Genomic DNA, 21,526 nt, shown 5'->3' with positions numbered 1-21,526 from the left:
CTGGCTCAAGCACGGTGTGTCTGCGAGGCAGGGCTGGCTTTTCTTGGCAGGGTCTTCCCTCTTCTCTGGTAAATGGGTCCCCAGAGTGCAGCAGATGTATGGCTGTGCCAGCTGCAGGGGTGTCTGTGCGAGCGGGGCTCGTGGTCCTGTGGGGCCGAGGGCCCCAGAGAGACCACGGTCCATTGCGGTGCGTCTGCCCTAGGTGAACGGTGTGCGCCGGACCTTGCCGGTGAGTGCAGCAGGAGGAGCCATCAGAGTGAGCACAAGCGGCCGCTACATCGTCCTGGAGACGGACTTCAACCTCAGAGTGTCCTACGACGCCGACCACTCGGTGGAGGTGAGGGTGCCCACCACCTACTCCAACCTGACCTGCGGCATGTGCGGGAACTTCAACAGCCGGCGAGAGGACGACTACATGATGCCCGACGGGCAGCAAGCCGCAGACTCCAATGCGCTGGGGGAGAGCTGGAAGGTGCCGGACGGTGACCCCTCTTGCGGTGTGCCCTCACCCCCGGAACCCTGCAGTGCGGAAGAGGAGAAGCTCTACCAATCGGAGCAGTTCTGTGGCATACTGACTGCCAGACCAGGCTTTTTTGAGAGCTGCCATGCCGTGATCAACCCCCAGAGCTACTTTGACACCTGCTCCTATGACCTTTGTGCCATGAGTGGCAGCCAGGAGGTCCTGTGTGGTGCCCTGGAGGCCTACGCTGACGCGTGCCAGGCAGCCGGCGTGACTCTTCTCCCCTGGAGGAATGCCACCTTCTGCCGTGAGTACCTGCCTTGGAGTTGCCAGAGGAAAGCGGGCCTCTCCTGTGCCCAGTGCCTCTGGCAAAGCAGCGATCAACGACTCGTTTGTTGGTCTTCCCCTTCCCAGAAGGTAGCCCCTTCCTGGAGGGCTTGGCAGGTCCTAACTGTCCCCTTCCCGTTGCAGCCCTGCGGTGCCCTGCCAACAGCTACTATGACCCTTGCATGACTGGCTGTCCTGCCACCTGCATTGACCAACAAGCCCCGCAGAACTGCTCCAAGCCCTGCATGGAGGGCTGCGCGTGCACCTCTGGCTTCCTGCTCAGCGGAGACGCCTGCGTGCCCGAGGCCAACTGTGGCTGCCTCTTTGAGGGCAACTACTACAGCGTGAGTGAAAACCCTGTGGCGTCTCGCTCCCCTCCCGAGGCACTGCTTTGCCTCTACTTCCCTGCCTGACGTGATGGGGCTCCGGGTTTCTCTGCCTGCAGGAAGGAGAGCACTTTGTGAACGAGAACTGCACTAGGCAGTGCCAGTGTCAAGCCAACGGCCAGATGGTTTGCTCTGCGTTGTCCTGTGGTGAGGAGGAGATCTGCAAGATCCAGGACGGCCAGCGGGGCTGTTACCCGGCCAGCACGGCTCTCTGCCACATCTACGGCGACCCGCATTACAGCACCTTCGACGGGAAGCTTCACCACTTCCAGGGCTCCTGCAACTACACAGTGGTGACGGCCTGTGACAACTCCTCCCTCGGCTTCAGCATCACCACGCGCAACGAACATCGGGGCAGCCGGAGCTGGACGGCTCTGAACTCCGTCGCGCTGTCCGTGGAAGGCCTCCACATTGCACTGCGCAAGAACAAGGCAGTCTACGTAAGCGCCCCTCACTTTTAGGCCTGGGAACACCGATATCCAAAGTACCATTAGCAGCACGGTTCCCCCAGAAGAGCTTGATGTTGCCTGAACCTGCTGGCGTGCTCCCACGAGAGCACAGCGAGCCTCTGAGTGGGGCAGACAGGACTGCTGGCGCAGCAACAGAGTTTCTGCCTGCTGTCCCGAGCTTTCTGTGTGCTGTCCGTGGGGTAGCTGCTGTTCTCGTAGGGCTGGGCGCGGTTCCTCATGCCAGCAGCGCTTGTGGCTCGGTGGGCCCTGGCACCACCGCAGTGAAGAGCAGTGAGTTGGCAGCGGAGGGCCCGTCTTTATGCTTCTCTCTCCCCCTCTCCTCCCTGTTCAGATCAACGGTGCTCTGGCCTCCCTGCCTGCTTCTCCAGCCCCCGGTGTGAACGTTTCTCTGAGTGGCTCCTACGTGCAAGTCTCTACCAAGCTGGGCCTGCAGGTGCAGTTCAACGGGGACCATGAGCTCCTTGTGAGGGTGTCCGAGAAGCACTGGGGCAAGCTGTGTGGGTTGTGTGGAACATACACCGGGAGACAAGAGGACGACTTCACACGACCCGACGGGGTCGTTGTGTCTGACACCAATGCCTTTGGAAACAGCTGGAGGGTGCCGGATGACGAGTGGCCGTGAGTCCTTGTTGTGTTGCGTAGATGACGGACAAAGGGGAGCATGAGAGAGGGGAGCTGTGAGCAGCGCGAGGAAGGAGGGTTGGTAGTGTTAGTCACGCACGGGGCAGGTAGCAGGAGGCAGTTGTGGGAAAGCGTGAGGGAGCGTATGGAGGCTCCACAGCAGCAGGCACACGGCCCTTGCGTCTCGCTTCTGTGCTGCATCCACCTGTGGGATGTGCTGTCTGCAGCTGGATTCCTGACGTGTGGCTGTTCCCCTTTGTCCTCAAGGCTGGCTTGCTAGTGGCAGTGCCCAGGCCGCACCACACGATCAGGGTGCATGGTGCTGTCTCCCCGGAGGCTCTGTGCCCTGGGGCCCTCGGTGACCTCCATGCGGGGCCCTGTGTCCCACTCCACACACCGCGTGTCGCTGCTCCTGACCCCGGAGAGGGTGGGCCAGGGCATGAGCACGGTGCTATTGCCAAGCTGGTGTGGTCACAGGTGCCTCAGCCGTCTGCTTCTGTGTCTCTGACGTCTGTCTGCTTTCAGGTGTGACCCAACCGTAGAACCAGCTCCATCCTGCTCCCCCTCTGCAGAGGAGGCAGCTAACAAGGAGTGTGCAATCCTCACGCAACCCGGTGGCCCGTTCCAGCCATGCCACGCAGTTCTGCCACCCGAGACGTACTTTGAGAGCTGTGTCTATGACCATTGTGCCACGGGTGGCAGCACGGAGCAGCTCTGCAACGCCCTGGGTGCCTATGCGGCAGCCTGTGCTGAGGCAGGTGTTGCTCTGGGAGACTGGAGTGCTGGCACTGTCTGTGGTGAGTGTCCCGTTGATCTTGTTTGGACTGTGGGTTCAAGGAAAAGGGCAGCAGGGTTTAGTCTGTGTATCACCAGATGTTGTTGGGTCAGTGTAATTGTCATGCTGGGATGCATTTAACTTTGTTTAGCAAAGCTCCTTGTGACAGGGATACTGTGGCATTGCTGACCTTCACTCCGTTTGCAATGGTATTTTGTTGTCTGGGAAGGGTGGAATAACTGCCTGGAAGAAATCGCCATTATGAAACACAGCCTCTATACCACTTTCTCACTGTAGGTTCAACGGTTCCTCCAACCTCCACCCCCTTGCCAGGTACTACAACACAGCCTCCCCACACAACTTCACCTGCGACAAGCACAGGTATGTTTAATTCCTGTCCATGTTTTTTTTAACTGGCTGTGGTAAGTGCTGGACTCAAGTACTTTCACTTGGTTGGCCTCCTCACCTGGCCACGAGCATGCCAGGGATGTAGGTGTGCCGTGTGGGACACTGGGCAAACATGGTAGCCATCATCAGCAAGACTCACATGGTGCTCAGGTTCTGTCCTGTCCCATGCCCACCTTCTGCTTGTGGCAACTGTTCAGGTCCTTGCCTTTAAAGCCCCCGTTTGAAGGACAGAGTGGCTGTAGGGAAGGGGCTATGCTTCTCCTTTTATCACCCAGCTACGCTGGTGGCACAGCCTGCAAGTAGCATGCCTCTTTTTGAGGAGTGATCCCTGTGTGCTTTCTTCCCTGCGCTTCTCTTGTCATGGCGTTGGGGTGTTTGGGCAGGGCAGACCAGCTGCCTGGAACAAAATTCCCATGTTGACACAGACCTCTTCTGCCTATGCGTAGGTCCGCTGCCTCCAACAGCCTCGACTCCGTTGCCAGACAGCACAACACAGCCTACACACACACCGCCACCAACCACACCTGGGCCAAGTTCAGGTATCGGGGCCTTCTGCCCCCTTTTTTGCAGTTGTTATTAGGTGTTTCAGTCGTCTTCACTACCATTAGGGGACAAACGGAGCATTTGCGTTGGAGAGGCTGTTACTTTCTTTGTGTCACTCAATTGCTGTGGTAACAGCCATTGACTACTCGGACCCTTTCAAAGCTGCTAGGGTGGGATCACTGCTCTGGGCACGAGTGCCTGAAGCACTGAGGGGTATAAGTGATATGGAGTGGCACTGTAACAAAAAGTCCAGTGTTGACACAGATTTCCACTAGCTCTGTCTCCCAGAGAACAGTGTAGACGAGTCATGGGGCTGCAGCGTTCGGTCAGGGTGGGCTGTGGAGAGGAGGCGGCAGGAGGTGCATCACTGAACGTTTCCTCTGGTCCTTCCTCTGTCAGGGACCTGTGTGGTGGAAGGAGACCCTCACTACCACACCTTTGACAATCAAATACACCACTTCATGGGCACCTGCACCTACACCCTGTCCAAGCTGTGTGAGAGCAACAGCTCGCTGCCCTACTTCAACGTGGAAGCGGCCAATGAGCACAGGGGAGGCAACACGCGCGTGTCCTACGTCCAGTACGTGGATGTCGATGTGTATGGCCAGCGCATAAGGCTGGGGAAGGGCGGCGTGGTGACGGTAAGCGCAGGGGGGAGCAACGTCGGGGCTGTGTCAGGACAGAGAGCCGCGCCAAACGGGTTGCTCCAACCCTCTCTTGGTTTGTGTCCTTGCAGGTCAACGGAGTGGCAGAGGTGCTGCCCTGCACCCCGTCGGCAGGCGTGCAGGTCTCGTCCAGCGGCTTCTACACTGTGGTCACGACAGACTTTGGCTTGAGAGTGAAGTTTGATGGGAACCATCTGGTGGAGGTGACGCTTCCGAGCACCTTTGGGCAGAAGGTTTGTGGCATGTGTGGGAACTACAACGGGATGGCAGCAGACGACTTCCTGAACCCGGAGGGGGTGCTGGAGCCAGACTCCACCAGCCTGGGTAACAGCTGGCAGGTGTCCAACGACAGCAGGTGCGTGTGGCCCCCGCGTAGGTGCGGGGACGTGTCGCGCAAGGGGAGGAGGAGGCAAGAAGCCTCCAGAGTGAGGAGGAAGAAGCCCACAGCTAACCCAGGGGCCCTTCTCCCTGCCTTTCCACAGCTGCTCAGCCGGACAGCCCGCCCCGCCAGCCTGTAGTGAGGCCGACAAGCAAGTCATTGCCAGCAGCCGCTTCTGCGGACTCCTCACTGACAGCAGCAGCCCGTTTGAGGTGTGCCACGCCGTGCTGAGTCCCAGCGGTTACTTCGACACCTGCCTTTACGACCTGTGTGAGCTGGGGCTGGATGGCGAGGCCCTGTGCAACAGCTTGCAGGCCTATGCGGATGCCTGCCAGGCGCTTGGTGTCAAGCTTCCTGCGTGGAGGAACGCGACATTCTGCCGTAAGTCAGAAGCAGGGAAGCATTTCCCTGGGCTGGCTAGCCGCCGTGGCAAGGAGCACCCTTTGTCCACCAGATCCCCATAGTGGTCCTTTCCCTGCGGAAGGCATCACGTGGGGGCATGGTGGGAACGGGGTGATGATGCCAGTTTCCAAAACATGCGGTGAAGCCTGCCTACCTTGAGGGCATTCTGAGTGTAGGGTTACCGATGGTTTCACTGCTACTCCTTTTGCCTTGGCAGCCATCACCTGTCCAGCCAACAGTCACTACGAGCCCTGTGCTGCAGCCTGCCCTGCCACCTGTGTTGACCCATTAGCACCGTATAAATGCAGCCTGCCGTGCGTGGAGGGTTGCGTGTGCGACAGCGGGTACCTGCTCTACAACGACCGATGTGTGCCCAGCCAGCAGTGCGGGTGCTGGCACAATGGGCAGCACTACCCGGTGGGCTCGGAGTTCTGGACGGACAACAGCTGCTCCACAAAGTGCACGTGTCCCACGCGGGGAGGCAAAGTCCAGTGCTCCAGCGCCTCATGCCCTGCGGGCCAGTACTGTGGTGTGCAGAATGGGAAACCCGAGTGCCTTGAACACACATATGGCATCTGCAACGTACACAACGATCCTCACTATGTTACCTTTGACAAGGTGACGCACAGCTTCATGGGGAACTGCACCTACACCCTGGCCAAAGTGTGCTCCAACAGCTCCGTGCCCTACTTCAATGTTGAGGCAAAGAACGAGCATCGTGGCAACCCCCGAGTGTCGTACGTGCGCGAAGTCCTGGTCGAGGTGTACGGAGAGCGCATTGCAATCGTCAAGCAGGAGAGGAGCCAAGTGCTGGTAAGGAGCTGGGCTGGCTCAAGCACGGTGTGTCTGCGAGGCAGGGCTGGCTTTTCTTGGCAGGGTCTTCCCTCTTCTCTGGTAAATGGGTCCCCAGAGTGCAGCAGATGTATGGCTGTGCCAGCTGCAGGGGTGTCTGTGCGAGCGGGGCTCGTGGTCCTGTGGGGCCGAGGGCCCCAGAGAGACCACGGTCCATTGCGGTGCGTCTGCCCTAGGTGAACGGTGTGCGCCGGACCTTGCCGGTGAGTGCAGCAGGAGGAGCCATCAGAGTGAGCAAAAGCGGCCGCTACATCGTCCTGGAGACGGACTTCAACCTCAGAGTGTCCTACGACGCCGACCACTCGGTGGAGGTGAGGGTGCCCACCACCTACTCCAACCTGACCTGCGGCATGTGCGGGAACTTCAACAGCCGGCGAGAGGACGACTACATGATGCCCGACGGGCAGCAAGCCGCAGACTCCAATGCGCTGGGGGAGAGCTGGAAGGTGCCGGACGGTGACCCCTCTTGCGGTGTGCCCTCACCCCCGGAACCCTGCAGTGCGGAAGAGGAGAAGCTCTACCAATCGGAGCAGTTCTGTGGCATACTGACTGCCAGACCAGGCTTTTTTGAGAGCTGCCATGCCGTGATCAACCCCCAGAGCTACTTTGACACCTGCTCCTATGACCTTTGTGCCATGAGTGGCAGCCAGGAGGTCCTGTGTGGTGCCCTGGAGGCCTACGCTGACGCGTGCCAGGCAGCCGGCGTGACTCTTCTCCCCTGGAGGAATGCCACCTTCTGCCGTGAGTACCTGCCTTGGAGTTGCCAGAGGAAAGCGGGCCTCTCCTGTGCCCAGTGCCTCTGGCAAAGCAGCGATCAACGACTCGTTTGTTGGTCTTCCCCTTCCCAGAAGGTAGCCCCTTCCTGGAGGGCTTGGCAGGTCCTAACTGTCCCCTTCCCGTTGCAGCCCTGCGGTGCCCTGCCAACAGCTACTATGACCCTTGCATGACTGGCTGTCCTGCCACCTGCATTGACCAACAAGCCCCGCAGAACTGCTCCAAGCCCTGCATGGAGGGCTGCGCGTGCACCTCTGGCTTCCTGCTCAGCGGAGACGCCTGCGTGCCCGAGGCCAACTGTGGCTGCCTCTTTGAGGGCAACTACTACAGCGTGAGTGAAAACCCTGTGGCGTCTCGCTCCCCTCCCGAGGCACTGCTTTGCCTCTACTTCCCTGCCTGACGTGATGGGGCTCCGGGTTTCTCTGCCTGCAGGAAGGAGAGCACTTTGTGAACGAGAACTGCACTAGGCAGTGCCAGTGTCAAGCCAACGGCCAGATGGTTTGCTCTGCGTTGTCCTGTGGTGAGGAGGAGATCTGCAAGATCCAGGACGGCCAGCGGGGCTGTTACCCGGCCAGCACGGCTCTCTGCCACATCTACGGCGACCCGCATTACAGCACCTTCGACGGGAAGCTTCACCACTTCCAGGGCTCCTGCAACTACACAGTGGTGACGGCCTGTGACAACTCCTCCCTCGGCTTCAGCATCACCACGCGCAACGAACATCGGGGCAGCCGGAGCTGGACGGCTCTGAACTCCGTCGCGCTGTCCGTGGAAGGCCTCCACATTGCACTGCGCAAGAACAAGGCAGTCTACGTAAGCGCCCCTCACTTTTAGGCCTGGGAACACCGATATCCAAAGTACCATTAGCAGCACGGTTCCCCCAGAAGAGCTTGATGTTGCCTGAACCTGCTGGCGTGCTCCCACGAGAGCACAGCGAGCCTCTGAGTGGGGCAGACAGGACTGCTGGCGCAGCAACAGAGTTTCTGCCTGCTGTCCCGAGCTTTCTGTGTGCTGTCCGTGGGGTAGCTGCTGTTCTCGTAGGGCTGGGCGCGGTTCCTCATGCCAGCAGCGCTTGTGGCTCGGTGGGCCCTGGCACCACCGCAGTGAAGAGCAGTGAGTTGGCAGCGGAGGGCCCGTCTTTATGCTTCTCTCTCCCCCTCTCCTCCCTGTTCAGATCAACGGTGCTCTGGCCTCCCTGCCTGCTTCTCCAGCCCCCGGTGTGAACGTTTCTCTGAGTGGCTCCTACGTGCAAGTCTCTACCAAGCTGGGCCTGCAGGTGCAGTTCAACGGGGACCATGAGCTCCTTGTGAGGGTGTCCGAGAAGCACTGGGGCAAGCTGTGTGGGTTGTGTGGAACATACACCGGGAGACAAGAGGACGACTTCACACGACCCGACGGGGTCGTTGTGTCTGACACCAATGCCTTTGGAAACAGCTGGAGGGTGCCGGATGACGAGTGGCCGTGAGTCCTTGTTGTGTTGCGTAGATGACGGACAAAGGGGAGCATGAGAGAGGGGAGCTGTGAGCAGCGCGAGGAAGGAGGGTTGGTAGTGTTAGTCACGCACGGGGCAGGTAGCAGGAGGCAGTTGTGGGAAAGCGTGAGGGAGCGTATGGAGGCTCCACAGCAGCAGGCACACGGCCCTTGCGTCTCGCTTCTGTGCTGCATCCACCTGTGGGATGTGCTGTCTGCAGCTGGATTCCTGACGTGTGGCTGTTCCCCTTTGTCCTCAAGGCTGGCTTGCTAGTGGCAGTGCCCAGGCCGCACCACACGATCAGGGTGCATGGTGCTGTGTCCCTGGAGGCTCTGTGCCCTGGGGCCCTCGGTGACCTCCATGCCGGGCCCTGTGTCCCACTCCACACACCGCGTGTCGCTGCTCCTGACCCCGGAGAGGGTGGGCCAGGGCATGAGCACGGTGCTATTGCCAAGCTGGTGTGGTCACAGGTGCCTCAGCCGTCTGCTTCTGTGTCTCTGACGTCTGTCTGCTTTCAGGTGTGACCCAACCGTAGAACCAGCTCCATCCTGCACCCCCTCTGCAGAGGAGGCAGCTAACAAGGAGTGTGCAATCCTCACGCAACCCGGTGGCCCGTTCCAGCCATGCCACGCAGTTCTGCCACCCGAGACGTACTTTGAGAGCTGTGTCTATGACCATTGTGCCACGGGTGGCAGCACGGAGCAGCTCTGCAACGCCCTGGGTGCCTATGCTGCAGCCTGTGCTGAGGCAGGTGTTGCTCTGGGAGACTGGAGTGCTGGCACGGTTTGTGGTGAGTGTCCCATTTGGGTTTGTTTTCATGACTGAGCTGTGACGATCTCCCGCACGGATTCTGTGGGAATGAAAAGTCAGAGATCATGGGTGTTCTTTTCTTTTACGTTCCTTGTCCTTAAGTCTTGCGGCTAAGGTTTAAGATCCTGGACCCTCTCATTGCCACAGGAAATCTGCTGGGTGTGCCCAATACTTCCTAGACTTGCAGTCCAGGGAGGCTTGCCTTCTCTGCCAGAGGAATCCTGCCCAGAATGTTCTTGTGTTCCTGACAGCATTGCTTGTCCTTAGTATGGAAGTGGCCTGTCCAGGGTGTAGTGTCATCAGCGTTTTGGCATTAGGAAGGCAGACGTTGCTTGAGGGATGTTAGAGGACGGCATCCCACTGCCCGTCAAAGATGACTAAGACCTTACTGACGACTGTCCCTCTCTTATTTGAAGTGCTGCTTCACGGATAAGGCAGAAAGGCCCTAATGTTTTAGGAAATCATTGATAGTATTCAGCCCAAGACAGAGCCCCTGACCTTCTGGGAGGCATAGCAAGGTACCACCTGGAGAGGTGGAGAGAAGAAGGGTGTCCCAGAGGAGGGAGAGAGGAAGAAGCCTTCACCAATGAACATTGGGGAATGCGCGGGATAGGGACAATGTCCTGGGAACAGCCTTGCTCCTCAGCCTGTCTGTCCTCGGGTTGCTCTCTACTACACCACGATGCTGCCTACTTGCATTTGGTTGGCCATCCTCACCCGGCCATGAGCACGCCAGGGGTGTTGGTGTGCCCTGTGGGACACTGGGAAAAGGTGGCCCCACCCTTACTTTAGAAACTCTGCTTTCCTTTCCACGCCGTATCCAGCTTTGCCAACAGCCTGCAATTTCAACTGCACATTTGACGTCGACCTCTGCGAGTGGGTCCAGGAGGCGTCCAGCAGCATCGACTGGACAAGGCACAAGGGGCCAACACCATCGCCAGATACCGGCCCTTCCTTCGACCACACAACAGGAGGTAGGAGCAGCAGCCAGCTTGTGACGGTCATTCAGGCCGAGGGGTGTCCTTAGGAAGATGGCAACAAACCTTTTCCAACAGCGAATACAGGCCGAATGTTTCCTGGATTTGATCCAGAGCCATTTGTAGCAGTCTCCCCCAGGGCCAGAGCCTTTCTTTAGGAAGCTTTTCAGGTGTGGGAATCAGTCTGTGGTACTGCCAGGACAGGCAAGGATCTGTCGTGCAAGGGGAAAAGTAATGCAAAGCTTGATGGCAGACTGTCTTGGGGGAACAGGAACGGGTCTCTTCTAGGAGACACTGGCTTCTCCAGAAGCCAACGATGAGCGGGCCCCAAAGCTGCAGAGCCATGCTAGGATGATGGCGGTGCTTCGGAGGTGATGCCATTGCCCTGCTCAAACCATAGAGCTGGCACGTCCTCTGGGAGCACGGTTTGTAGGTAGACTTGGGGCTGGGGGCTTGTGGCTAGTGAAGGAGCTCTCTTTGCTCCTTTTGCCTGCCTTAAACTGCAGCAGGAGGCGCTCCCACGACCGTGCCTGGGTTGTTCCTGGGTGCTTTGTCTAGATTTGATGGTGTGCGACAGTGTGGCTGGCACTTTGTTTCAGACGGCTACTACATCTACCTGCATGGGAGCTCCTATTACCCGTACTTGGTGTCTCAGCTGGTCAGCCCGGTGTGCAACTCAACGGGACCGCACTGCTTCCGCTTCTGGTACCACATGTACGGCGTGGCTGAAGAAATGGCCCTGCGGGTGTACGTGACTAGGGACAAAGAACATCTGAAGGTTTGGGAAGCAACTGGGAACCACGGGGACAGATGGCACTTGGGAGAGGTCACGGTGCACAGCACAGGAAACATGCAGGTAAGGGCAGAGGCTCAAACTGCCATCTGAGACGGAGTGTGCTTTGAAATGGCACACAATGTTTGTGGCTGGAGCTAATGCTGGAAACCATCCCTTCCCTTAGATTGTCCTCGAGGGACAATGGGGGGAAGATTTCCGCAGCGACGTGGCACTGGATGATCTGTCCATTGAAAAGGGATACTGCCCAGGTACCTCATCACCCGGCTTGGGAAAGGGCAGCTTGCTTGTCGTGGCAGTCAATGTAGTTTCTGCCTTGAAGAGGATCTGGTCAAGGGGGATTGATTTACATGTGCCATTGTGTCTCTCGTAGGCGATATACCTCCAACACCTAGCACCAGCACACCAACACCTGGGACACCAACACCCTCGCCAAGCTCAGGTGAGTGGAGCAGACAAGTCACGGGGCTGCAGCATTCGGTCAGGGTGGGCTGTGGAGAGGAGGCGGCAGGAGGTGCATCACTGGACGTTTCCTCTGGTCCTTCCTCTGTCAGGGACCTGTGTGGTGGAAGGAGACCCTCACTACCACACCTTTGACAATCAAATACACCACTTCATGGGCACCTGCACCTACACCCTGTCCAAGCTGTGTGAGAGCAACAGCTCGCTGCCCTACTTCAACGTGGAAGCGGCCAATGAGCACAGGGGAGGCAACACGCGCGTGTCCTACGTCCAGTACGTGGATGTCGATGTGTATGGCCAGCGCATAAGGCTGGGGAAGGGCGGCGTGGTGACGGTAAGCGCAGGGGGGAGCAACGTCGGGGCTGTGTCAGGACAGAGAGCCGCGCCAAACGGGTTGCTCCAACCCTCTCTTGGTTTGTGTCCTTGCAGGTCAACGGAGTGGCAGAGGTGCTGCCCTGCACCCCGTCGGCAGGCGTGCAGGTCTCGTCCAGCGGCTTCTACACTGTGGTCACGACAGACTTTGGCTTGAGAGTGAAGTTTGATGGGAACCATCTGGTGGAGGTGACGCTTCCGAGCACCTTTGGGCAGAAGGTTTGTGGCATGTGTGGGAACTACAACGGGATGGCAGCAGACGACTTCCTGAACCCGGAGGGGGTGCTGGAGCCAGACTCCACCAGCCTGGGTAACAGCTGGCAGGTGTCCAACGACAGCAGGTGCGTGTGGCCCCCGCGTAGGTGCGGGGACGTGTCGCGCAAGGGGAGGAGGAGGCAAGAAGCCTCCAGAGTGAGGAGGAAGAAGCCCACAGCTAACCCAGGGGCCCTTCTCCCTGCCTTTCCACAGCTGCTCAGCCGGACAGCCCGCCCCGCCAGCCTGTAGTGAGGCCGACAAGCAAGTCATTGCCAGCAGCCGCTTCTGCGGACTCCTCACTGACAGCAGCAGCCCGTTTGAGGTGTGCCACGCCGTGCTGAGTCCCAGCGGTTACTTCGACACCTGCCTTTACGACCTGTGTGAGCTGGGGCTGGATGGCGAGGCCCTGTGCAACAGCTTGCAGGCCTATGCGGATGCCTGCCAGGCGCTTGGTGTCAAGCTTCCTGCGTGGAGGAACGCGACATTCTGCCGTAAGTCAGAAGCAGGGAAGCATTTCCCTGGGCTGGCTAGCCGCCGTGGCAAGGAGCACCCTTTGTCCACCAGATCCCCATAGTGGTCCTTTCCCTGCGGAAGGCATCACGTGGGGGCATGGTGGGAACGGGGTGATGATGCCAGTTTCCAAAACATGCGGTGAAGCCTGGCTACCTTGAGGGCATTCTGAGTGTAGGGTTACTGATGGTTTCACTGCTACTCCTTTTGCCTTGGCAGCCATCACCTGTCCAGCCAACAGTCACTACGAGCCCTGTGCTGCAGCCTGCCCCGCCACCTGTGTTGACCCTATGGCTCCCGTCACCTGCAGCCTGCCGTGCGTGGAGGGTTGCGTGTGCGACAGCGGGTACCTGCTCTACAACGACCGATGTGTGCCCAGCCAGCAGTGCGGGTGCTGGCACAATGGGCAGCACTACCCGGTGGGCTCAGAGTTCTGGACGGACAACAGCTGCTCCACAAAGTGCACGTGTCCCACGCGGGGAGGCAAAGTCCAGTGCTCCAGCGCCTCATGCCCTGCGGGCCAGTACTGTGGTGTGCAGAATGGGAAACCCGAGTGCCTTGAACACACATATGGCATCTGCCACATCCACGGTGACCCTCACTACGTTACCTTTGACAAGGTGACGCACGACTTCATGGGGAACTGCACCTACACCCTGGCCAAAGTGTGCTCCAACAGCTCCGTGCCCTACTTCAATGTTGAGGCAAAGAACGAGCATCGTGGCAACCCCCGAGTGTCATACGTGCGCGAAGTCCTGGTCGAGGTGTATGGAGAGCGCATTGCAATAGTCAAGCAGGAGAGGAGCCAAGTGCTGGTAAGGAGCTGGGCTGGCTCAAGCACGGTGTGTCTGCGAGGCAGGGCTGGCTTTTCTTGGCAGGGTCTTCCCTCTTCTCTGGTAAATGGGTCCCCAGAGTGCAGCAGATGTATGGCTGTGCCAGCTGCAGGGGTGTCTGTGCGAGCGGGGCTCGTGGTCCTGTGGGGCCGAGGGCCCCAGAGAGACCACGGTCCATTGCGGTGCGTCTGCCCTAGGTGAACGGTGTGCGCCGGACCTTGCCGGTGAGTGCAGCAGGAGGAGCCATCAGAGTGAGCACAAGCGGCCGCTACATCGTCCTGGAGACGGACTTCAACCTCAGAGTGTCCTACGACGCCGACCACTCGGTGGAGGTGAGGGTGCCCACCACCTACTCCAACCTGACCTGCGGCATGTGCGGGAACTTCAACAGCCGGCGAGAGGACGACTACATGATGCCCGACGGGCAGCAAGCCGCAGACTCCAATGCGCTGGGGGAGAGCTGGAAGGTGCCGGACGGTGACCCCTCTTGCGGTGTGCCCTCACCCCCGGAACCCTGCAGTGCGGAAGAGGAGAAGCTCTACCAATCGGAGCAGTTCTGTGGCATACTGACTGCCAGACCAGGCTTTTTTGAGAGCTGCCATGCCGTGATCAACCCCCAGAGCTACTTTGACACCTGCTCCTATGACCTTTGTGCCATGAGTGGCAGCCAGGAGGTCCTGTGTGGTGCCCTGGAGGCCTACGCTGACGCGTGCCAGGCAGCCGGCGTGACTCTTCTCCCCTGGAGGAATGCCACCTTCTGCCGTGAGTACCTGCCTTGGAGTTGCCAGAGGAAAGCGGGCCTCTCCTGTGCCCAGTGCCTCTGGCAAAGCAGCGATCAACGACTCGTTTGTTGGTCTTCCCCTTCCCAGAAGGTAGCCCCTTCCTGGAGGGCTTGGCAGGTCCTAACTGTCCCCTTCCCGTTGCAGCCCTGCGGTGCCCTGCCAACAGCTACTATGACCCTTGCATGACTGGCTGTCCTGCCACCTGCATTGACCAACAAGCCCCGCAGAACTGCTCCAAGCCCTGCATGGAGGGCTGCGCGTGCACCTCTGGCTTCCTGCTCAGCGGAGACGCCTGCGTGCCCGAGGCCAACTGTGGCTGCCTCTTTGAGGGCAACTACTACAGCGTGAGTGAAAACCCTGTGGCGTCTCGCTCCCCTCCCGAGGCACTGCTTTGCCTCTACTTCCCTGCCTGACGTGATGGGGCTCCGGGTTTCTCTGCCTGCAGGAAGGAGAGCACTTTGTGAACGAGAACTGCACTAGGCAGTGCCAGTGTCAAGCCAACGGCCAGATGGTTTGCTCTGCGTTGTCCTGTGGTGAGGAGGAGATCTGCAAGATCCAGGACGGCCAGCGGGGCTGTTACCCGGCCAGCACGGCTCTCTGCCACATCTACGGCGACCCGCATTACAGCACCTTCGACGGGAAGCTTCACCACTTCCAGGGCTCCTGCAACTACACAGTGGTGACGGCCTGTGACAACTCCTCCCTCGGCTTCAGCATCACCACGCGCAACGAACATCGGGGCAGCCGGAGCTGGACGGCTCTGAACTCCGTCGCGCTGTCCGTGGAAGGCCTCCACATTGCACTGCGCAAGAACAAGGCAGTCTACGTAAGCGCCCCTCACTTTTAGGCCTGGGAACACCGATATCCAAAGTACCATTAGCAGCACGGTTCCCCCAGAAGAGCTTGATGTTGCCTGAACCTGCTGGCGTGCTCCCACGAGAGCACAGCGAGCCTCTGAGTGGGGCAGACAGGACTGCTGGCGCAGCAACAGAGTTTCTGCCTGCTGTCCCGAGCTTTCTGTGTGCTGTCCGTGGGGTAGCTGCTGTTCTCGTAGGGCTGGGCGCGGTTCCTCATGCCAGCAGCGCTTGTGGCTCGGTGGGCCCTGGCACCACCGCAGTGAAGAGCAGTGAGTTGGCAGCGGAGGGCCCGTCTTTATGCTTCTCTCTCCCCCTCTCCTCCCTGTTCAGATCAACGGTGCTCTGGCCTCCCTGCCTGCTTCTCCAGCCCCCGGTGTGAACGTTTCTCTGAGTGGCTCCTACGTGCAAGTCTCTACCAAGCTGGGCCTGCAGGTGCAGTTCAACGGGGACCATGAGCTCCTTGTGAGGGTGTCCGAGAAGCACTGGGGCAAGCTGTGTGGGTTGTGTGGAACATACACCGGGAGACAAGAGGACGACTTCACACGACCCGACGGGGTCGTTGTGTCTGACACCAATGCCTTTGGAAACAGCTGGAGGGTGCCGGATGACGAGTGGCCGTGAGTCCTTGTTGTGTTGCGTAGATGACGGACAAAGGGGAGCATGAGAGAGGGGAGCTGTGAGCAGCGCGAGGAAGGAGGGTTGGTAGTGTTAGTCACGCACGGGGCAGGTAGCAGGAGGCAGTTGTGGGAAAGCGTGAGGGAGCGTATGGAGGCTCCACAGCAGCAGGCACACGGCCCTTGCGTCTCGCTTCTGTGCTGCATCCACCTGTGGGATGTGCTGTCTGCAGCTGGATTCCTGACGTGTGGCTGTTCCCCTTTGTCCTCAAGGCTGGCTTGCTAGTGGCAGTGCCCAGGCCGCACCACACGATCAGGGTGCATGGTGCTGTGTCCCCGGAGGCTCTGTGCCCTGGGGCCCTCGGTGACCTCCATGCCGGGCCCTGTGTCCCACTCCACACACCGCGTGTCGCTGCTCCTGACCCCGGAGAGGGTGGGCCAGGGCATGAGCACGGTGCTATTGCCAAGCTGGTGTGGTCACAGGTGCCTCAGCCGTCTGCTTCTGTGTCTCTGACGTCTGTCTGCTTTCAGGTGTGACCCAACCGTAGAACCAGCTCCATCCTGCACCCCCTCTGCAGAGGAGGCAGCTAACAAGGAGTGTGCAATCCTCACGCAACCCGGTGGCCCGTTCCAGCCATGCCACGCAGTTCTGCCACCCGAGACGTACTTTGAGAGCTGTGTCTATGACCATTGTGCCACGGGTGGCAGCACGGAGCAGCTCTGCAACGCCCTGGGTGCCTATGCTGCAGCCTGTGCTGAGGCAGGTGTTGCTCTGGGAGACTGGAGTGCTGGCACTGTCTGTGGTGAGTGTCCCGTTGATCTTGTTTGGACTGTGGGTTCAAGGAAAAGGGCAGCAGGGTTTAGTCTGTGTATCACCAGATGTTGTTGGGTCAGTGTAATTGTCATGCTGGGATGCATTTAACTTTGTTTAGCAAAGCTCCTTGTGACAGGGATACTGTGGCATTGCTGACCTTCACTCCATTTGCAATGGTATTTTGTTGTCTGGGAAGGGTGGAATAACTGCCTGGAAGAAATCGCCATTATGAAACACAGCCTCTATACCACTTTCTCACTGTAGGTTCAACGGTTCCTCCAACCTCCACCCCCTTGCCAGGTACTACAACACAGTCTCCCCACACAACTTCACCTGCGACAAGCACAGGTATGTTTAATTCCTGTCCATGTTTTTTTTAACTGGCTGTGGTAAGTGCTGGACTCAAGTACTTTCACTTGGTTGGCCTCCTCACCTGGCCACGAGCATGCCAGGGATGTAGGTGTGCCGTGTGGGACACTGGGCAAACATGGTAGCCATCATCAGCAAGACTCACATGGTGCTCAGGTTCTGTCCTGTCCCATGCCCACCTTCTGCTTGTGGCAACTGTTCAGGTCCTTGCCTTTAAAGCCCCCGTTTGAAGGACAGAGTGGCTGTAGGGAAGGGGCTATGCTTCTCCTTTTATCACCCAGCTACGCTGGTGGCACAGCCTGCAAGTAGCATGCCTCTTTTTGAGGAGTGATCCCTGTGTGCTTTCTTCCCTGCGCTTCTCTTGTCATGGCGTTGGGGTGTTTGGGCAGGGCAGACCAGCTGCCTGGAACAAAATTCCCATGTTGACACAGACCTCTTCTGCCTATGCGTAGGTCCGCTGCCTCCAACAGCCTCGACTCCGTTGCCAGACAGCACAACACAGCCTACACACACACCGCCACCAACCACACCTGGGCCAAGTTCAGGTATCGGGGCCTTCTGCCCCCTTTTTTGCAGTTGTTATTAGGTGTTTCAGTCGTCTTCACTACCATTAGGGGACAAACGGAGCATTTGCGTTGGAGAGGCTGTTACTTTCTTTGTGTCACTCAATTGCTGTGGTAACAGCCATTGACTACTCGGACCCTTTCAAAGCTGCTAGGGTGGGATCACTGCTCTGGGCACGAGTGCCTGAAGCACTGAGGGGTATAAGTGATATGGAGTGGCACTGTAACAAAAAGTCCAGTGTTGACACAGATTTCCACTAGCTCTGTCTCCCAGAGAACAGTGTAGACGAGTCATGGGGCTGCAGCGTTCGGTCAGGGTGGGCTGTGGAGAGGAGGCGGCAGGAGGTGCATCACTGAACGTTTCCTCTGGTCCTTCCTCTGTCAGGGACCTGTGTGGTGGAAGGAGACCCTCACTACCACACCTTTGACAATCAAATACACCACTTCATGGGCACCTGCACCTACACCCTGTCCAAGCTGTGTGAGAGCAACAGCTCGCTGCCCTACTTCAACGTGGAAGCGGCCAATGAGCACAGGGGAGGCAACACGCGCGTGTCCTACGTCCAGTACGTGGATGTCGATGTGTATGGCCAGCGCATAAGGCTGGGGAAGGGCGGCGTGGTGACGGTAAGCGCAGGGGGGAGCAACGTCGGGGCTGTGTCAGGACAGAGAGCCGCGCCAAACGGGTTGCTCCAACCCTCTCTTGGTTTGTGTCCTTGCAGGTCAACGGAGTGGCAGAGGTGCTGCCCTGCACCCCGTCGGCAGGCGTGCAGGTCTCGTCCAGCGGCTTCTACACTGTGGTCACGACAGACTTTGGCTTGAGAGTGAAGTTTGATGGGAACCATCTGGTGGAGGTGACGCTTCCGAGCACCTTTGGGCAGAAGGTTTGTGGCATGTGTGGGAACTACAACGGGATGGCAGCAGACGACTTCCTGAACCCGGAGGGGGTGCTGGAGCCAGACTCCACCAGCCTGGGTAACAGCTGGCAGGTGTCCAACGACAGCAGGTGCGTGTGGCCCCCGCGTAGGTGCGGGGACGTGTCGCGCAAGGGGAGGAGGAGGCAAGAAGCCTCCAGAGTGAGGAGGAAGAAGCCCACAGCTAACCCAGGGGCCCTTCTCCCTGCCTTTCCACAGCTGCTCAGCCGGACAGCCCGCCCCGCCAGCCTGTAGTGAGGCCGACAAGCAAGTCATTGCCAGCAGCCGCTTCTGCGGACTCCTCACTGACAGCAGCAGCCCGTTTGAGGTGTGCCACGCCGTGCTGAGTCCCAGCGGTTACTTCGACACCTGCCTTTACGACCTGTGTGAGCTGGGGCTGGATGGCGAGGCCCTGTGCAACAGCTTGCAGGCCTATGCGGATGCCTGCCAGGCGCTTGGTGTCAAGCTTCCTGCGTGGAGGAACGCGACATTCTGCCGTAAGTCAGAAGCAGGGAAGCATTTCCCTGGGCTGGCTAGCCGCCGTGGCAAGGAGCACCCTTTGTCCACCAGATCCCCATAGTGGTCCTTTCCCTGCGGAAGGCATCACGTGGGGGCATGGTGGGAACGGGGTGATGATGCCAGTTTCCAAAACATGCGGTGAAGCCTGCCTACCTTGAGGGCATTCTGAGTGTAGGGTTACCGATGGTTTCACTGCTACTCCTTTTGCCTTGGCAGCCATCACCTGTCCAGCCAACAGTCACTACGAGCCCTGTGCTGCAGCCTGCCCTGCCACCTGTGTTGACCCATTAGCACCGTATAAATGCAGCCTGCCGTGCGTGGAGGGTTGCGTGTGCGACAGCGGGTACCTGCTCTACAACGACCGATGTGTGCCCAGCCAGCAGTGCGGGTGCTGGCACAATGGGCAGCACTACCCGGTGGGCTCGGAGTTCTGGACGGACAACAGCTGCTCCACAAAGTGCACGTGTCCCACGCGGGGAGGCAAAGTCCAGTGCTCCAGCGCCTCATGCCCTGCGGGCCAGTACTGTGGTGTGCAGAATGGGAAACCCGAGTGCCTTGAACACACATATGGCATCTGCAACGTACACAACGATCCTCACTACGTTACCTTTGACAAGGTGACGCACAGCTTCATGGGGAACTGCACCTACACCCTGGCCAAAGTGTGCTCCAACAGCTCCGTGCCCTACTTCAATGTTGAGGCAAAGAACGAGCATCGTGGCAACCCCCGAGTGTCGTACGTGCGCGAAGTCCTGGTCGAGGTGTACGGAGAGCGCATTGCAATCGTCAAGCAGGAGAGGAGCCAAGTGCTGGTAAGGAGCTGGGCTGGCTCAAGCACGGTGTGTCTGCGAGGCAGGGCTGGCTTTTCTTGGCAGGGTCTTCCCTCTTCTCTGGTAAATGGGTCCCCAGAGTGCAGCAGATGTATGGCTGTGCCAGCTGCAGGGGTGTCTGTGCGAGCGGGGCTCGTGGTCCTGTGGGGCCGAGGGCCCCAGAGAGACCACGGTCCATTGCGGTGCGTCTGCCCTAGGTGAACGGTGTGCGCCGGACCTTGCCGGTGAGTGCAGCAGGAGGAGCCATCAGAGTGAGCACAAGCGGCCGCTACATCGTCCTGGAGACGGACTTCAACCTCAGAGTGTCCTACGACGCCGACCACTCGGTGGAGGTGAGGGTGCCCACCACCTACTCCAACCTGACCTGCGGCATGTGCGGGAACTTCAACAGCCGGCGAGAGGACGACTACATGATGCCCGACGGGCAGCAAGCCGCAGACTCCAATGCGCTGGGGGAGAGCTGGAAGGTGCCGGACGGTGACCCCTCTTGCGGTGTGCCCTCACCCCCGGAACCCTGCAGTGCGGAAGAGGAGAAGCTCTACCAATCGGAGCAGTTCTGTGGCATACTGACTGCCAGACCAGGCTTTTTTGAGAGCTGCCATGCCGTGATCAACCCCCAGAGCTACTTTGACACCTGCTCCTATGACCTTTGTGCCATGAGTGGCAGCCAGGAGGTCCTGTGTGGTGCCCTGGAGGCCTACGCTGACGCGTGCCAGGCAGCCGGCGTGACTCTTCTCCCCTGGAGGAATGCCACCTTCTGCCGTGAGTACCTGCCTTGGAGTTGCCAGAGGAAAGCGGGCCTCTCCTGTGCCCAGTGCCTCTGGCAAAGCAGCGATCAACGACTCGTTTGTTGGTCTTCCCCTTCCCAGAAGGTAGCCCCTTCCTGGAGGGCTTGGCAGGTCCTAACTGTCCCCTTCCCGTTGCAGCCCTGCGGTGCCCTGCCAACAGCTACTATGACCCTTGCATGACTGGCTGTCCTGCCACCTGCATTGACCAACAAGCCCCGCAGAACTGCTCCAAGCCCTGCATGGAGGGCTGCGCGTGCACCTCTGGCTTCCTGCTCAGCGGAGACGCCTGCGTGCCCGAGGCCAACTGTGGCTGCCTCTTTGAGGGCAACTACTACAGCGTGAGTGAAAACCCTGTGGCGTCTCGCTCCCCTCCCGAGGCACTGCTTTGCCTCTACTTCCCTGCCTGACGTGATGGGGCTCCGGGTTTCTCTGCCTGCAGGAAGGAGAGCACTTTGTGAACGAGAACTGCACTAGGCAGTGCCAGTGTCAAGCCAACGGCCAGATGGTTTGCTCTGCGTTGTCCTGTGGTGAGGAGGAGATCTGCAAGATCCAGGACGGCCAGCGGGGCTGTTACCCGGCCAGCACGGCTCTCTGCCACATCTACGGCGACCCGCATTACAGCACCTTCGACGGGAAGCTTCACCACTTCCAGGGCTCCTGCAACTACACAGTGGTGACGGCCTGTGACAACTCCTCCCTCGGCTTCAGCATCACCACGCGCAACGAACATCGGGGCAGCCGGAGCTGGACGGCTCTGAACTCCGTCGCGCTGTCCGTGGAAGGCCTCCACATTGCACTGCGCAAGAACAAGGCAGTCTACGTAAGCGCCCCTCACTTTTAGGCCTGGGAACACCGATATCCAAAGTACCATTAGCAGCACGGTTCCCCCAGAAGAGCTTGATGTTGCCTGAACCTGCTGGCGTGCTCCCAC

At 59.2% G+C, this 21,526-nt stretch overlaps 1 protein-coding gene across 1 annotated transcript in view; it reads left to right on the top strand.

The window, feature by feature from the left end:
• The window catches only part of LOC311441102 (IgGFc-binding protein-like), a 74,268-nt gene that overhangs the window by 20,405 nt on the left and 32,337 nt on the right, over positions 1–21,526 (top strand). The window contains exons 24-59 of the mRNA XM_084528759.1: positions 203–767; positions 932–1,131; positions 1,233–1,613; positions 1,975–2,261; positions 2,790–3,061; positions 3,337–3,420; positions 4,390–4,631; positions 4,727–5,010; positions 5,138–5,415; positions 5,654–6,249; positions 6,465–7,029; positions 7,194–7,393; positions 7,495–7,875; positions 8,237–8,523; positions 9,052–9,323; positions 10,168–10,317; positions 10,920–11,176; positions 11,280–11,364; positions 11,487–11,555; positions 11,668–11,909; positions 12,005–12,288; positions 12,416–12,693; positions 12,932–13,527; positions 13,743–14,307; positions 14,472–14,671; positions 14,773–15,153; positions 15,515–15,801; positions 16,330–16,601; positions 16,877–16,960; positions 17,930–18,171; positions 18,267–18,550; positions 18,678–18,955; positions 19,194–19,789; positions 20,005–20,569; positions 20,734–20,933; positions 21,035–21,415. Coding sequence (XP_084384885.1) covers positions 203–767; positions 932–1,131; positions 1,233–1,613; positions 1,975–2,261; positions 2,790–3,061; positions 3,337–3,420; positions 4,390–4,631; positions 4,727–5,010; positions 5,138–5,415; positions 5,654–6,249; positions 6,465–7,029; positions 7,194–7,393; positions 7,495–7,875; positions 8,237–8,523; positions 9,052–9,323; positions 10,168–10,317; positions 10,920–11,176; positions 11,280–11,364; positions 11,487–11,555; positions 11,668–11,909; positions 12,005–12,288; positions 12,416–12,693; positions 12,932–13,527; positions 13,743–14,307; positions 14,472–14,671; positions 14,773–15,153; positions 15,515–15,801; positions 16,330–16,601; positions 16,877–16,960; positions 17,930–18,171; positions 18,267–18,550; positions 18,678–18,955; positions 19,194–19,789; positions 20,005–20,569; positions 20,734–20,933; positions 21,035–21,415 — 11,190 coding nt within the window. The remainder of the gene's footprint in view (positions 1–202; positions 768–931; positions 1,132–1,232; positions 1,614–1,974; positions 2,262–2,789; positions 3,062–3,336; positions 3,421–4,389; positions 4,632–4,726; positions 5,011–5,137; positions 5,416–5,653; positions 6,250–6,464; positions 7,030–7,193; positions 7,394–7,494; positions 7,876–8,236; positions 8,524–9,051; positions 9,324–10,167; positions 10,318–10,919; positions 11,177–11,279; positions 11,365–11,486; positions 11,556–11,667; positions 11,910–12,004; positions 12,289–12,415; positions 12,694–12,931; positions 13,528–13,742; positions 14,308–14,471; positions 14,672–14,772; positions 15,154–15,514; positions 15,802–16,329; positions 16,602–16,876; positions 16,961–17,929; positions 18,172–18,266; positions 18,551–18,677; positions 18,956–19,193; positions 19,790–20,004; positions 20,570–20,733; positions 20,934–21,034; positions 21,416–21,526) is intronic.

This window comes from Aythya ferina (assembly GCF_964211825.1).
Source record: "Aythya ferina genome assembly, chromosome: 9".
Taxonomy (NCBI): domain Eukaryota; kingdom Metazoa; phylum Chordata; class Aves; order Anseriformes; family Anatidae; genus Aythya; species Aythya ferina.
This window is presented reverse-complemented; position numbering and strand designations above follow the sequence as displayed.